Raw genomic sequence first — 17,969 nt, 5'->3', positions numbered from 1 at the left:
GGGTTTCACCATGTTGACCGGGATGGTCTCGATCTCTTGACCTCGTGATCCGCCCGCCTCGGTGCAGACGTGAGCCACCGCGCCCGGCCAAGAGAACAAATTTTAAGGCAACAATATTGAAGATAAAGAGATTGTTCAGGAGCCATGGCAGAATACAAGGGAGAACGAGGATCCAAACCAGGAGATGACAGAGTTGGGAATGAGGATGGAAGAGAAGGAATGTGGTCAAGAAATATTTAGGAGGTAAAATAGACAGAATATGGGTGATTGGAGGTAAAATAGAACATGGGGTGATTGATCAGAATTTGAAGGAATGGAAACAAAATCAATGACAGCTCTCAGGCTTTCAGCTTGGGTGACTCGGTAAGTGGTAGAAACACTGACTGAAATGGAGTTTACAGGGGGAAGCTATTGAGTACAGTTGGGGGTGCCTGCAGGATAGGCTGGACATGCATGTCTGAAACTGGGAAGAAGCAGTATTTGAGAGTGTACAAATGACTGCAGTCACACAGAGGTACTTTGACCAATTTGAAGAACAGTAGGCTAAAAACTGAACATGTGAAAGAATGAAGAAGATGGGAAGAGTGGTCAGTAAGGAGGAGGAGAATGAGGGGAAGTGGATAGAGTCTCAGGAGTCAAAGACGGATAAAGTGATCAACAGAGGTCCAGGAAGAAAAGAACTGAAAATAATCACCATTAGATGGGGCAATTTGAAGGTCACTGGTAACCTCAGTGAGAACAGTTTCCAGTAGAGTGATGTACACATAAAGTGGCCATGGGTTGATGACTAAATAAGAATAAGGAAATGGAGAGAGGAGATGTAGATTATTTACTCTTCTTTCTACCCATAATGTGAAAATTTCCTAAAAAATAACAAAGAAAGATTTTTTTAATTGACAAAGATTTGACTGCTTTTGTAGACTGAGGGGAAGAAGAAAAGAGGAAAAGACTGAAAAAGGAAGGTGGCATTTGGAACAATATAATTAAGAGTTTGGCTTTTACCTGGACTCAAATTCTGTTTCTACCACTTCATAGCTGTGTGTTCACAATGTCCCTGAGCCTAAATTCTTCATTTCTAAAATGGGCGTAATCCTACTTTAGGATTGTTGTAATACAGATAACATAGAGAGAGCCTCAGCACAGTACTTGGCACATGGTATTTAGTAAATAGCTATTTTTATTATAAAGATACAGGTGAAAGAAACAAAACTGTGTTATTTTTCCCAGTTGAAACATTCTACCACCATATTACATGTTTAGAATTTTATGTAGTCATTTTAATCCTCAGTGTCCTCAAACTGTACAACAAATAAATATCTTTAAACATATGTTCTAATTATATCCTAGTAGTAACATATTTATTTAACACATTACTTAGGGCAGTTTTGTCCTTAAAAGCAGAAATAGCTTTATTAAAGAAAAATTCCATAGCTTTTACATATGTTATGATTTTCATTTAAGTGAGGAACAAATCTTCTGTCTACATAGACATTTCTTTGGAAACCTGAATTTTTGTGAAGCTGGCAAACAACAAAGTGATTAAATAAGTCACACTTTCACTTTAAAACCAAGGAATGATACTTACCATGTTAAATTTTCTTACATCTGCATTCATTCTCCATAGATTCGGTTTCAGAGTGTAGGGTTCTTGACTTTTAAGTCTCACTCAAATTTGTTACATACTATATGAAGTGAGTCACTTAAACTCTAACCTGACAATGTAGAACAACTTGCAACTTTTCATTTCCTTTGTTTCTTGTACCATTCATAGATGTGTACCTGGCTTTTTAAAAAATTAGTGAAGATAAAGATAATGTGTGACAGTATAGGCAATGAAGTTGAAAAGTGGCAATTATCTCCATTAATAATTAGAAATGTGATTATATGAATATCTATTACTTAATCAAGTAGGTTTTAGAGTGTCCATTAGTAAAAATGTTTATTATTAAATGTCAGCGGGGAATAGAAAATAGCAGAAGAAACTCCACAGGGAGGCCCTCTGGACTGGAAGGCTGAATTTTGACTAATTGTTCATTTCTTGAATTTGTGGAGTTTTTTTTCTTCCTCTTGTAAGTTCATTCTGACCTGACCAGTTAGAAAAAAACTGATCTCCAGATTTGACATCTGGGAGAGTCTCTCTTTACCTCTCGAATCTCATGTTGTATACAAATAGCTTCACACTCCACATCTATGTATTTCTTTTCTCTTCCAAAAGAAGTCATTTCTCCCTCTGTCAACTATTAAGGTATGTTAAAGGTGAAATATTATACTAATTTAGCTTGAATTAATGCAAGGTGTTTACAAATATTTGAAATATCTTGAAGAATGAGATGACAAAATTCATGAAATTGGTTTTTTCAACAAGTAATATTGAATTGTTTTTGTGCTTGAGTGGTAATTGTTATTGCAGTTCTTCATGGTTAGGTAAAAACTTTTTCCTATGACTGTTGCTTTTGAAAACTCTAGTCAAATATCCATTTTCTTCATTACAAAATTAGAATTGATTTCTCATAATAATTGATTTCACCAATTATCCCTAAAAGCTATGAAGTATCACATAAGAGTTGTCATAACACCTATTCCATCAAATTGTTTTTTTTTTTACTAAAATTAAAGGTGAGAGAACCAATGTTCTCTGGAGGTTTTTCATTAAAATGTTGTAACTTCATTTTAAATATTTAGAACTTTATATAGTCAATTTTAAACTCATAAGATCTTATCAAAATTTATAATAAATAAATGTCTTTTAAAACTTATGTTAATACATCAAACTTATGTTTATACAAAAGAAATAGTAGGCCGAGTGCAGTGGCTCACGCCTGTAATCCCAGCACTTTGGGAGGCCAAGGCGGATGAATCACAAGGTCAAGAGATCGAGACTTTCCTGGCCAACATGGTGAAACCCTGTCTCTACTAAAAATATAAAAATTAGCTAGGCGCAGTAGCACCTGTAGTCCTAGCTATTTGAAAGGCTGAGGCGGGAGAATCGCTTGAACCTGGGAGGTGGAGGTTGCAGTGAGCTGAAATCATGCCACCGCACTCCAGCCTGGTGACAGAGTGAGACTCCGTCTAAAAAAAAAGAAAAGAAATAGTAAGGATAAATTTATTTAACACATTACACAAAGTGTGATATTGTGGGGCAATGTGGCAGTGATAATACTGTCAGAATCCTTGCCAAGCAGCCTGCAAAAGGGGCCCCAGCCCAGCCTCAGCAATCCCTAGGTGGCCTTGCAGAGGGCTCCCAGGACCTTGCTTAGCAGATACCTCATTAGGAAAACAACTGAGACTGACTCCATGAGATATCAGGGCCCCCTTGAAACTGGAATGAGTAGGTAAATGGAATACAGTAGATACATAATAAAAACACTTCTTATATACCAGTTAGAAGGAATGAGTAGATTATACAAACTAGTTGGTATTTAACAGTTATAAGGAGAAAAAAGACAAGTATGTATATCATAACACCTTTTGTGTGTGTGTATCAAAAAAAAACCACATAAAACCATACTAGGTGCTGTTCATGGATAAATTATATAAAGCATAAAAGCAGACTAAAAGTTGAGATGGTAAGGTGAGGGAAAAGGGGACCAGGATGGATAACAAATGGGAATTCCAGCTTTCTTTCTTTTTTTTTTTTTTTTTCTTTTTTAATATAAAAGACTTAAAGGAAGTATGTAATTTATTAACATTTCATTCCAGGAGAGGAATATGTTAGGTTTATTTTATCCTACATACTTCTCTGCATTTTAAAATTTCTAAAAATAAATGACAAAAGTGTAAAAGCTAAAGACTAGCTTACACGGCCAGCAAAAGGTAGGAGAAAAGTGGTTGATGCCATATTACCTTTATAATTTGGTTAAAACTAATACACTAATTTTTCGCTTCAGTTAAACTGACCTAAGTACGTATTTTTTTTGAAACAGGACCATCTGGGCCAGCTTTGGACAAATATTTTTATTTAGCAAATACATACAGTTTCTATGGTATGTCTAGCACTATAGTACTCAGGGGTGGAAAACTCGGAGTTCTCAAAGTGTAGACAGAAACTCAGTGTATTCATTGTCCAGTCATGGTGTGTGACGATCAAACCTAGTGAAAGCTATGGTATACTGAACTAAAGTTCAAAAGTGATTCAAAACGCTATGCTAACCAAACTGAATACGACAGTAAGTCAAATTCTTCCACGACTGCAAATTTCCAGTCTCCATGGTCGATGCTGAGATAGGACTTAACTCATGGAAACCCATGCTAACCACCTGTAATGAAAACGTTACCTCCAGCAGCTCTCCTAGTAATTGTCATGACAGGACGAATGAAAAGAATCACCTTAGTACTTGGGGAAAAAAAAGGTGTGTGTGGGTGTATTTATTTGCATAAAGAAGGAAAAACAAGTTAACAGTCAGGATGGGCAAAGTGTACATAACCACAGAGGTGGCTGGCATGAATTTACCTGATTTTAGTTCAATAGCTTCATAGATATAAGCTTCAAAAATGGTAGATGTACCATGTGTGTAATTCAGGCCAAATATGTGTAATGGAATGCTAAGTGGAGAGAAAAGGACAGAGAAGTGATAGGCACCCTGAGGCCGTCACTCTTTCTCTGTTCAAATAGTTACATCATTTTGGTTTTTCGGAAAATGTGCTGGGGGCCAGGTTCGGAGCCTCGGGTGCGTCAGAGTTAAGCTGTATCCCACCTGGAACGTGCACCGGGATTTCAGCCTTCACTTGCTCTAGAGCCAGGACGCTGCAGAGAGGGCAGAGGGAGCTCCCTAGTGGCCAGAGCCTGCAGTTCAGCCCCGCCGCCCTTCCTCTAGTACTCACAGCCAGGCTGCCTGAGAAACAAGAAGCGCTGCAGGGCCGGCTGGAGCCAGGGAGCGTGAGCGGCGTCGCTGGGAGAGGGAACCCGTGGCCCAACTTTCTTCTCAAATCACCAGATTGTGGAAGAAGCACGTGGAAGAGAAAAAAGCCCATCTCTCCGCCCCCCAGTCTGTTAAACTTTTTTTAGTAGTTCTGTGACTTTAATCATTAGTATTCAGTGGTCAGAATCCCAGAGTGATGTATTGTCATTGAATTTTCCAAACGCGATTATAAATTGACTTTCTCTGGTGGACCTGGTTCTTTCGTTTTCTGATTAGGAAATTACACTGAGATTTTGTTTCTTTAATTTTTTAATCTGGTGTGTTGTTTTCATTAATTCCAGAAGTGGAAAGCTAAATAACCATTTAGAAGCTGCTATTCATGAGGCCATGAGTGAACTGGACAAAATGTCGGGGACTGTAAGTTAATTTATTTTTCCATTATACTGTGTTTCTTTGAAAATAAATTGCGTTGCACTTTTTGGTAAACTCTCTTGAATATTGCCAAACAACTCACGTAGCAATACTAAATTAATCTGGAAAAAGAAAACAAATATCAGAAAAGATTCAAAGTCGCTTAAGAAAAAATAACCTGCCAGCATTAACTATGTCTTTCTTCCTGAGATAAGTAACTTTTGTTTTGCCACATAACATTCTTTTAAAATATGAGCAGCAAAATATGAAAGTTCACACAGCTTTCTGCATTTGACTCTGTGACTGGCTGTGGCCATTACTATTGCCTATATATTTAGTAATGCAAATTTCTCTCTGTCCGTTGAACCAAAAAGTGAAATTAAACAGTGGGGTCCAGATCAAGAGTATATAGACCTCTCATATCCCATTTTTATTGAACTGGGCATATAATAGCATTGATTGTGAGAAGTTTGATCGTTACCCTCCAGTTCACACATTGACTGATACAAATACTTAAAATATAATTGTGATAATCTCCAAAAAATGTAAATTATCTAAGGCTATTTAGCATGAGAAATAATTTCTTTTCCTTGACCTTATGTTACAGGGTTTTCTGAATCCCAACAAACCATCCAATGGCAATTGGATGATGGAATTAGTATGGATTTTAGAGATTTTGGAATCCAACCAACCCATCATTTCACAGATGGGTGAATTGAAGCCCTGAGACATTAAATTTCCTGATAAAATTATAAGAAAGATCTAGATTGGGGATTATAAACTCAAATGTTTTCTAGGGCCAGGCAAATAATATCACTAAAGTGGGCCAGGTATGGGAAAACAGCAGTTGGGATGGATGAGAAATGCCAGTGAAGATGCATGGGTTGGGGCAAGCTACCAGTCTAGAGGCTCAGCACAGTAAAGGCCATTACCCACTTGAATCTGGTGATGTTTGAGGAAGGGGTTGCTCCAAACCAGGGCACAGATTCTTTCTGTATCTAGTGTCCACCTCTCTTAGGTCCTCAGAGTGCTCCATTATATCCTTTGTGCGTTGCCTAGAAAGCAAAAGAAGAAAGCGTGCTAGGAATATTGCCAGCATAGGTTTTATGAGCCAGGCCTAGAAGCTCGTTCCGTTAACTTTCTACTGACCTGACCTAATCACAAAGCCTTCTTAACTCAAGTGGAATAGGAAATAGAGCATAGAATGTGCCTGCCCAGGAAAAAGAAAATGAGTTTGGCCATCGTCTTTCTAGACTCTGCCTCAGGACATTTGGTCCTTGTGGAAATCAGGTAGTTGAGAGTAATAAGGATCAGGGCAACCTGAGCGGCATGCGCTGTCTCCAGAAGGCATTTCTTCCATGCTCCAGCAGATCTTAGACATGGGAAATTGTGTTCATGTTGCAGGTTCTTCCCATTTTTCATGTGAAACTAGAAATCTAGAGGTAAAAATTCTTATTTATATGTGTTGACACCGTTTTTAAAAATATTAAAGTGCCATATGTCTAAACAAAATACCATCTCAGGCCACATTTGGTCCACAGATTACTAGTTTGCCGTCTCAGCTATAAAAAGTTTCCTTCCTCACTTATAAAAAGTTTTGGCTCTTTTCTACAGACTAGTGGTTTTTAAAAAATGTGTATGGAGAAGATTAGGAAGAATAGGCAGATTGAGAAACCCATAACATTATTTAAAATTTTTAAATATTATTTTTTAAAGCATTTTGCATTTGCGTCTGGATAACATTGCCCTTTGCTCTTGTCTAAACATTATTTTTAAGCATATAATTGAACCAACTTGTTGTGGATCTTGAGAGCTGATTGTACTCATCTCTGCCTAACTCTTAAGTTCTGTGACATAAGGTTGGGAGCTTGAAATTGACCAGGGTAAAAATTTTACACCACAGAAAGTGGGAAAATGCTACAATGGACTTGTGTCCAAATGCTGATTAAGCATTTTCTACACCATTGCCTTGGGTTCATCCCTCTTCTCCTGGGTCTTGGACCTTTCTCCCTTCCACCAATAGCTCCAAGACAATTTGATCACTCCCTCCTCCAAATTATACCTGCTGTCTGATGCTGCCCAGCCACTGCTCAACCTAATGAACAGCACTAAATGTTGCTAATTCCTGTATTAGTATGTAAAGAGAGGTGAGTTGTATTAACTGCTCCTCCCAGACTGCCAACAGATGATAGATGGAATTTATCAGATCTGCCAACAGATGATGTGGAATCCTCTTTTCCATTTTGATTCTTCTCATAAACAAACATCCTTGGGCTGAGCTATGTGTGCATGTTCTTATAATTTGTGACCCTTCCTAGTCGTTGTGAAATAACTAAGGTGACAAAGTGAGAAAAAATAGAAGCATGTTTGGTGTGTAATTATCCACTCTTCCAGGCCGTAGTGAAATTGGTCATCTAGGGTCTCTGACAGGGAAGGCTTTATTTTTGTTTTAAATGGACAATGGGGGTAGCAACTGCACATTGCATTTCCCATAGTTGATTTTGTCCGGTTCATCCTTTGTTTTCCACTCTCTATTGGCGCCCCCAGAGTGTTGGCACTGCTTATTAGTTTCTGGTATTCTGCATTCTCTGTAGTGACTGTGGGCACACTGACATCTGGGGTCTTGGTAAACATTTTGAGTGCCTGAGGAGATCAGTAATTGAAAGTGAAAGCCAGAGTCTATTCTCTGCCCTGTTTCTTTGTCAGAAATTGTATGGTGTTTGTGATTTCATCCTCTGTTGTTGTTGTTTTTTTCTACCTTTTTATTTCCAGGTACACCAAATCCCACAGGGTGACAGACAAATGAGACCCCCCAAACCCAAGAGGAGGAAGATCTCCAGATAACAGAGACTACTCCACTAATGAGCAGTGTTTATTAAAGGAACATGCACAGATGTATCTGTATATAGGTATTGATATAGCCACTGTTATATCAATATTTAGATTATGGCAGATAGCTACCACCACCACAGGGTGCTAAAGAAACAGTGATAGAAAGTTTTTTTGATCAGGAAGGATAATGAATGCTGGAAAAACCAATCAAAATCTCTGTGTGATGAGAGTGATAAATGGTCAAGAGATTACTGAGAAACTCTTTTTCTATAATACTAAATTGTGATTCCAAGAAATAGTCCAAATGTTTCTGAAGAATTTTCAATGTTGTATATAGAAAATACAGAATTTCATGGTGATATCAGAAATGTAAATATTGTACAATATTGTCATGTACAAGCGTACCTAATGCACACTTTATCTTTTATTGTACAAAGAAATAGTGTACAAAATTCTTTGGTTTCTATGGAGTACACCTACCAGAGACTACCAGTGTAAAGTGATAAATAAAAATACAACCTAAATGCTTTTCTATGATAATGTAAAAGATGCTGTTTTTGTATTTAACAGCAGAGAAAAGGCATGATGATGTAATATCTGAATTATGACATACACTGCACACCACTGAGTGTCCATTTATATTGTCTGTTTGGAATGAACCTTGCCTGGAAGCACTGGACTCAATTTTGGGTGTCTAGGAAATTGCAGCCTTGCAGATTTCTAAAGGGATGAGAGCTCACAGGTCTAAATTAAGAATTCAGAAACTGCAACCATTTGTTGCATATTTTTTTTACCTAAGTTTTAAAATAGAATAGGTTTTATAAAAAAAAATCTTAGATGGAATATTTTCCTCAGCCATTTCTGTAGTGAACATTTGATAGCCACCTGTTAAAGCAGATAGCTTATACTGACAGCACCACTGCTGGTGCTCAGAGTTGAGGGGTTTTTTTGCAAATGATATCTAACAAGATAAAACTTTCTACTTCCGTACATGGAGGCAAAAGCCCCATTTTGCAACCGTTATCAGAGGTAAGGTTGATTATAATTCATTTTTTTTGTAGTGGCGAAAATAAATATGAATCATCAAAGCAAGTTTCATATCCATTCGTCAGTATTACTTAATCCAGAAGTTAATTAAGGTGGCTTACAAAATTATTAGCAATGGCAATTTTTTATCAGTATTGTGTAACATATCAGATTTATTTTATTTAAAGAATTATTTATACCATTAACAGATTCTTATATATATTAATGTGGCTAAAATGTGCAGGTTAAATCTATTAACCAAATTATTTATATTATATTAAGTAAGAAAAAATGTGAAACAAATGTAGAGAGAAAATACTACATTACAAGTATACAAACCTGAAACTGTGAGCCATTGTAAAGTACAAGGTAATTAATAAGAAATGTAGCACAACATAATTTTCCGTCTTCTTCTCACAATTTTTGTGGTGGTGGTATAACCCTGTCTTCCAGGCAGTTAAGCAAAGTTTAGGCTTCCAGCCTGACTTCAAATGATAGATTGTCAAAAGAAGGGATCTATTATCCCTTTATTCTTGGAACCACCAGTCTCTCCCCCAAACCCTGAAGCCCCTAGAGAGCACTGCCTTGTCCTCTAGCCTAGGGCTCACGCAACAGTCTCCCGCTCAGGCTGCTAGGAGGTTCTCCAGTAGCAGGCTCAGCACCTCAAACTGCCCACCACCTCTCCTACTGCTCCTTTCCCACCCAGCCCCCAAACTCCTCAGTCCTGTCATGTAGCAGAGTTCCAGTAACTCAGGAAAATGGAGACCAAGGTCATTCCTTGAGTTGGCTTCTTGGGGCCACAGCACAGAGCATGCTACCTGGGCTCACTTTTGATAGCAACAGCTCTTAGTTATTCCTCTAGGTCTCCTGTGTCTCTCTGTCCCTCTGTTCCTACTCTCACCTCTACACCCAAGCCTAATGGAATGCAACTGGCTATCCTGGGCTTCATGACCTCAAAGTAGGAACCCTTCCTTCAGGGGGTAGGTTCATTTTGTCTCTCTTGTAATGGTGGGATTGCCTGCCCGGTTCCTTCATACAGTCCCATGAAGTAATCGTTTGTGTGGTTTAGTTGACACATTTTTATAAGTTAAAAGTTGATGTGGCTAGTATATTTAAACCATTAATGTCTTTTTTTTTTTTTTGCACCAATCTGTTTTTCTATGTTTTTTTCCTGCACATTTGTGTTTATTCGCAGACAGACATACGTGTGTGTTTGTATGCTGGGTGTGTCTGTATGTGTGTATGTGTTGATATGTAGAGTTTTTAGCCTTTGCTTTTCTGTCTTCAGGCTGAGTTTATGTTGACCAAGCCTTCTTTTTGGTATTTTGAGCTAATTCAGTTTGTGCTTCCCTCCCACTGTATACTTTACATCAGTAGAACATGTAAAGTATGTTTGTGCCCATGATCTCACTGGCTGCTATGGCTTTGATATGGGTGCTGGGTGTAATAGTTTCAGTCTACGTGGGGTTTTTTTCTTTTTCCTCTCTCTCTCTTACGTTATGTGGTTTTGCGTAAGCAGTTAATGTAAATATTGTTACCATTACAGGTCATGAAGTGCTGTAACATTTTTTTAAATGTTGCACCTACTTTACAATTAAAAAATTGGTCACTCACACTTCAGTTTTGCCCATAGAGCCATTTATTTCTCTTTGTATTGAAGCCAATTCATTTTTTTAAATGAAGGCTAGCCCGTCTATGTTAGCAAAATTTTTATTCCCTAAAATAAACTTTTTAAAGAAACAAATCCAAGAATGGAAACAGATGAAAATTTTTTTCTTCTTTGAAGAACATAATAGTCCCTGCTGGAAAAGGAAATCTAATTTTATTTTGTGTCCCTTAACAGGCCTAGGAAGCACAAGGAGAATAAACTAAACCTCTAAGAAGGTTTTAAAAATTATTTCAAATGAGTGAAAATTAACTGAGCAGCTTTTGTGTGATTTGTCTTGTTTGTAGCATTCAAAGCAAACCAGGGTTTTTGTTTATTTAAAGGAACATTTGTACTTTTTAGTGCCATTATGAATGAAAATGCTTTAAGAATATTCATCCCTTGTGATATCATGGGCCACTTTTAGTCTTTTATTTGGACCCTGACTTTGAGTTTTTGCTATGTCTGTTGTTTAAGTAAACACAGCCTTCTTATTTGAACATAACACTCAAAATTGCAGGAGAAGAGGGCAGTTGTTTCACTTTCTGTAAGTTTTATGAAGATTCTTATATCCTATGAGGTGACTCATTTCTCATTTTAGACCATGATAGCACATTGTTGTTAACTTTGGTAATCTTCCATGCAGATTGTAGTGTTCCCTCATAAGTCACAAGCATATATGCATTAAGATTTTAAAATCTAAGATGCTTAAGATGTTGGTGGCATTGCTCTTTCTGAAAAGAAAGTCAAAACACTAGGCCTTGCTGAAAATGTGATATCTCGTTTACTTTGCCCATTTATGCCCAAATGGTATAATGCAAGACTCAAGACTTTTCAATGTAGTTTATCAAACGAGTTGTGCATTGATTCATTTGGGGGACATGAACAAAAATTATCAACCAGCCAGAACTGTAATATTGAATTAGTTTATCTTTTTCTTTTATTCACTCTATCACATTTGCATTAGCCAAAGAGATAAGAACATTAGTAATTCATATGTGTAAACAACCCAGAAATGAATATTAAATCAGTGAGCCAAAAAGCAATAAACAACTCAAGCATGGGAAATCCTGCTAACAGTGGGGAGTCTGATATAGAAAAAATATATAAAAAGCATTATCTTCAAAAATGAAAGATTAATTTGTATCTACTATAAATATGTATTACCAGCCTTATCTGCATTTATACACACTGTGTGTGTACCTCAGTGACCTTTTATAAACCAGAAAAATGGTTGATTTAATAATTTGTTATGTAAATACAAAGTTGTCTATAAATTGGAAAATTTGATGCCAGATGGCTTCATAATATACAACTGTGTTTTGTAACATCATGCCTTCATGGATTAAGTATAAATACACTGGATTGTCTATGTAGAAGTGTAGCAGTTTACATTTCACCTGCATTTCAAGTGGATATTTTTGTCCAAATGGTTATACTCATAGGAAAAGAAAACGACTTGAACATATTCAATATGAAAAACAAATATTGTTTTGATTTCACCAAAATTCCTTTCCACACCCAGGAATCTGTTCAGTTCAATGCTGAATGCTTTGAATTATGAGATTTCCATAGGAGATTCTTTGATCCATGACAGGAATCTACTAGGAAAACTCTCCAACTGAATTATTCTTTTTGAGAGACAAACTACACATCTTTTGTTCTAATATCAGGCAGGGGAAGAGCCCAGCCTATTATTGCTTCTTAACTTATTCTTGTCTTTGTTTCCATGTGTCTTAAAAAGCACCACACAGATGAGTAGGGTCTAGTTTTTGTGAGCAAAAGTGGCTACAGAGTGTCACCTCAGCCTTGGGCTATTGACTTGGGCAACCTAGGCTTCTCAGCTTTGGTACTATTGACATTTGGGGCCAGGGCATTTTTTGTTGTGGAGCCTGGCCCTTGCATCACTGGATATTTGACAGCATCCATGGCCTCTACTCACTAGATGCCAGTAGCACCTCCTCCTAAGTGTGACAATCGAAAATGACTCCAAACATTACTCCCAGGGTGAGAGGTGGGGGGGGGGGGGGGGGGCAGGGAGGGCAAAAGGAGATTTGAAAACCACTTTGCCTTAATGGAATCAGTTAGGCCTATGTCTATGTGAAATATGGGCACATTTGCATGCAGTAATCAACAGAAACCTGATTCCTAGAAGCAGCCAACTCCATGCAAATGAGTGCTTCTCAGTCCTTGGATAAAGGAGTAAATATATTAATGCCAGATTTACTTTGAACACATTTGCTACTTTGGATCCTAAGACCCAGGTGATCATGTTTTGAGAACGCTTAAGTAGTAGTTCGGTACAGATACCTAAATACTCATGGCTCAGAGTTTGCAAGAAAACTAATAGCTCTCTTTGCGTATACAAGGAGCTTCAGGTGATGGAAGGCTTCCAAAGATAGTGGACCTGCCTCCATTTGGCTGAAATGAAGAACTGGGTTAAGGCGAGCACATTATATATATATTTTAACAGCTTTCTACAACAGCCTAGTTCAGGTGTCAGTTGTTGTGCAATCGTTTTGTAAGTTCTGACGGAAGCAGTTCCTTAGAGCTTGGTGGTATCATGGATATATTTATTCATTCAATACATTATTACTGAGTGCCAGTGTGTGTGCACACAGTCTGTGCGTAGCCGTGGGGATACAATGGCGAATGAGACAAGCTCATTCTTTGCCCTCACAGAGCTAACAAAGGAGACGGCCAAACAAACATGTAAGTACAAGAAAGGATGATAAGGGATAGGGGAGCACATGGCAGGGCTGCTGACTTCATTTAATGGGGGTGGGGGCTTGAACAGGGATCTGAGACAGATGAATAGAAAATAGGCAAAGGAAGAATGTGTGGCTTCGGGGAGGGTGGAGGAGAGCATGTTTGAGGCAAAGAGAATGGCACGTGCAAAGACTTGAAGGTCAGAAGAAGCAGGAGAGAAGAATGGCTGCAGAGTCACAGAGGGCTGGGCAAGTCTTCTCAAGATTTTGCACTTAACATGGCAATAATGGGGAATTATTGTAGGTTTTTAAGGAGGGAATGATAGGATCAGGTTTGTGTTTCAGAAATATTTATTCTGGCTGCAGCATTAAGAACAGGCAATTGGAGAGGGCATAAGATTGAAAAGCACACAATACGTCTCTCTCACTTCAGTACAGCATTGCAGAAAGCATGTTCTTCCTCAACAATTCAAATAACAATTCAGACCCACCATCATTCTTCATGTTACATTTGTTGGGCAATTTCCTTCTCATTCTTGAGGTCAATGTAAATATATATATGTAAATTCATGTTGGTAGTCATGAAGAAATGCTCTCCAGCACATACACCTACTGCCAACATTATTCCTTATTTCTTCTACACAAATGGGAAAGCAACAGTGTTCCTACTTTGGTGATTAAAGGTCGGAAATCATTTGAAATCCTGGGGCATTTTGCTAACATGGTATAGGAAGGAAGGCCCGCCAAGCAAAGCACACAGGTAAGTCCAGGTCAGGTATGGGCCTTTGGTGTCCTCCATGCCTCCCCCAGGACATGGGAAGCTGCAATGAAGCACTCAGGATGCCAGAGGTACCAGGTGAGCCCTGAGGATTATGAAAGCATAGGAAATCAGGACCACAGGCGGTCAGCGCCCAGAACAGGGCCATCTGGCTACCGGGATCTCTGCCCCACAGCAGGGGAGACCACACGGCCTTTCATCATCCACCCCAGCCTGTGATTACGCACATGCTCTTCAGAGTATCCCCAGCCGCCCTTAGTGGCCTCCTACACTTAATAAACAGTGAATCTGAGGACTTTTTAAGGTTAATTACGTATTTTTTAAAAACAAACAGAGGCAAAGCAATAACAGACACCCAATCCTATGATTCCGAGGCCAGCCAATAGCCCCTTCCTCTAGCACAGGGCCCTGTACTCAGGAAATGAACCCTCAACAGGGGCAGCCCATTGGAACAGTTACAGACTGGGCCCTGAAGGCCCAATCTAGATACATTCAAAGCTAGACTGTGCCACTAGCTAGTTGTTTGACTTTGGGCAAGTTACTTAATCTATCTGCACTTAGCTTTTGACAAAAGGGGGATGATAATAGCACTTCCCTCATGGAACTGATTAAGGATTGAATGAGATAATGGAGATAAAGCTCTTCATGCCTGGCACATGGCAGGTACTCAGGGACCATTTATTATTAAACTGCAGTATGAAAGTTTCAGGTTAGCAAAGGGGAAAGGTGTCAAACATAAGGAGAACATCTGTCTAGAGTGGCTGTATCCTCCTGGGACACCTTTTTTTTTTTTTAAGACAGGGTCTCACTCTGTCACCCAGACTAGAGTGCAGTGGCACATTATCAGCTCACTGCAACCTCTGCCTCCCAGTCTCAAGCAATTCTCCTGCCTCAACCTCCCAAGTAGCTGGGATTATAGGGGTGGGCCACCATGCCAGGCTGTTTTTTTTTTTTTTAGTCTCGCTCTGTCGCCCAGGCTGGAGAGCAGTGGCACCATCTCAGCTCACTGCAACCTCTGCCTCCTGGGCTTAAGCAATTCTCCTGCCTCAGCCTGCCAAGTAGCTGGGATTACAGGCATGTGCCACCATGCTGGATAATTTTTGTATTTTTAGTAGAGACGGGGTTTCACTATGCTGTCCAAGCTGGTCTCCAACTCTTGACCTCGTGATCTGCTCACCTTAGCCTCCCAAAGTGCTGGGATTACAGGCGTGAGTCACCGCGCCTGGCCTAATTTTTGTATTTTTAGTAGAGACAGGGTTTTGCCATATTGGCTAGGCTGGTCTCGAACTCTGGAACTCAAACGATCCACCCACCTTAGCCTCCCAAAGTGCTGGGATTACAGACATGAGCCACCGCATCCAGGCTTCCTGGGATACCGTTACAGGTAGGAGAGTGGTTTACTTGTCTAAGAAAGTTCTGCTGAAAAAGAACAGCATTGTAACAGCCTTTTTTGGTTCTTCCCTTAGAGCCCAGCGTTTTGGGATCTACTATTGAGGATGTTTCCTAGATGAATTCCACTGTCCATGATGCCACACACCGAAATGGATCAGGGCAGAGTCAGAATCAGTATAATTCAAGAACTTCTAACCTTCAGCCTGAGTGAAGCTGGAACTAGCTCTATAAATAAATAGCTCAGGACTTGAAAAGTGTAAACAACCTAAAATCAGTCAAATCAGGGAATGCAGAGTTCAGTACAGGGAAAAGTATATTTTTAACCTGAGAGACTGAAATCTGGGGGCTGAGATCTTGCCACTGACTGGCTCTGTGATCTGTGATTCGGGACAAATTGCTAAAAACATCCTGGAGCCAGACTCCCATGGAGTGGATCCAGTTATTTCAGTAGCTGTGTGACCAGGCAAATTCCCCTCTCAGTGCTTTAGTTTTACTAACCTGAAAAATGGGGATGATAATAGAACCTACCTCATAAAGTTATGTGAGGATTGCATAAATGGATATAGATGAAACACTTAGAAGAGTGTCAGGCATATAGTAAGTGCTATGTAAGTTAGGTTATTGCTGCTGTTATTACTGTTAATATTAGAGGCTGAGCCTCACTCAGTTTATGGGAGTGACACAGCCCTCATGGATCATGCCCTCATAGAGAACCAGCCTTCCATGCGGTGGTCACATAAGAGGGTCCTGCCGTTCACATTTAACCATGTAGTCCTCTTCTTTAATTTAAACAGGGATACCCTTGAGAGGAGTAAGATTTTGAACCAATCAAGATTCTGGAATTTCCCAGAAGATTTGAGAGTAGGAGGGTGGGTGGAAGGAGGTGTTCATGATATCCTAGGATTCACTGTACTCAAAAGGCTACCATGAAAATGAAGAGAAATAATACATGGAAGAATGCTTTTAAAAGGGAAGGAGAAAGAATTAATATTCTAAGTGGTAGTATTTTTAAGGGCTATTAGGATTATTATTCATTTCTTAATTGGAAGTTCATGTCTAAATTCTGTACTAAATCCAGTCTGAAGACTTAAGCATATCTTGCTAAATGCAAAATGTGTTCAGCACCAGTAGAGGGGTAGGTTTGGCTGCACACTTAGCTCCCAGGGCAGAGCCTCTCTGGGGTTTCATGTCCTTCCAGCTCCCACTGCAGAACACTGTATGAGGAACACAGCCAAGAGGACTGGTGGCCTAAGGCTTTGGTCCCTGAACTGTGACCAGGTTCCCCCAGAACATAGCTTTCCCTACCGAGTTAATCTTAAATAGCTTTGGTGGTCAGGGAAATAACCTTACGAAAAATCTCCTGTGACCTTTTACAGACACTCTCTCCCTTTTCCGATCAAATCGGGATTGTTTACAATCAGTGGATTCCTTTGAATTTCTAAATAAGCATGGGGGTCAGGAGCTTGTGATTTCAGGCTGATTCTCACCGTTCTGGTTTATTTGGCAAAATGGGAAACAAACATTCACCAGGGCTAGGAGAAAAAAGCATAAGAGAATTGGAATGAAGAAATGCACTGGGCTGTTTCTGGACAAGTTGTCTGTCTAGGCAAGAGTCAGCAAAGGCAAGAAGAGACCGTTTCCTTCCCCCTTCCCCCTTCCCCCTGGGCTTCCTGGCTTTCCCAAATGTCCAGGAAATCTTGAAAGCGGTGACAGGTGGGGTTGGTAGGGGAAGTGTGTGCCTTGCGCCTTCTAAGGCAACCATGTTGGCCGAAAGAATCAAGACATGACAATGGCCATGATGAAGAGCCAGTAGCTTTCTGAGCAGAGAACACCGTGAAAGTGATGTGTGGTTCCTGTCTCAGACCATAGCTTTCCTTCCTCTAAGGCAATGGTTTCCAACCTTTTCATCAGGAATTCCTATCACTAAGGTAAAAATAAAATTGAGGACATGCTATATACATATGTGCATGTGTACTTTATGTGTGCTCTTGAATTAATATATTATGTGTGCTATAAAACACACAAAACAGAAACTAAGAAACACTACAATGAACTAATAGGTTTATATTTTCCTCCCTTGCCCCAGTGGATTGCCTTGCATCATGTCCAGGGTGTGTGCATTCAGCTTTGGCAATCTTGGCCTGAGCGACAGAATACTGGAAGGTCCCAATAGGCTTCTCCAACGAGCACAGGCAGTGATGGAAGCAAACCATCAGAAAGAGCTCTTCAAAGAAGAATCCAGGTTTTCCTCTTCAACTGTGTAAGATCAATTCTAATTAAATGGTAAAGGAAAGAAGAATAGAATGAAAGAATTCTTG

The 17,969-nt window shown here is 39.4% G+C and overlaps 1 protein-coding gene across 5 annotated transcripts in view; it reads left to right on the top strand.

Moving 5' to 3' along the window:
* Positions 1–12,085, top strand: part of MBD5 (methyl-CpG binding domain protein 5) — a 486,298-nt gene extending 474,213 nt beyond the window's left edge. For 4 of the 5 annotated variants that reach the window (XM_017523152.2, XM_037736599.1, XM_017523150.2 and 1 more), the window contains 2 exons: positions 5,201–5,276; positions 8,043–8,626. In XM_017523152.2, the coding sequence (XP_017378641.1) occupies positions 5,201–5,276; positions 8,043–8,114 (148 nt within the window). In that variant the 3' untranslated portion in view covers positions 8,115–8,626. Of the gene's footprint in view, positions 1–5,200; positions 5,277–8,042 lie in introns of all 5 variants that reach the window. The other variant, XM_017523149.2, reaches the window with a different exon arrangement.
* Positions 12,086–17,969: the final 5,884 nt, after the last annotated feature.

Source organism: Cebus imitator, unplaced genomic scaffold (assembly GCF_001604975.1).
Source record: "Cebus imitator isolate Cc_AM_T3 unplaced genomic scaffold, Cebus_imitator-1.0 Scaffold27, whole genome shotgun sequence".
In the NCBI taxonomy this organism is placed as follows: Eukaryota; Metazoa; Chordata; class Mammalia; order Primates; family Cebidae; genus Cebus; species Cebus imitator.
This window is presented reverse-complemented; position numbering and strand designations above follow the sequence as displayed.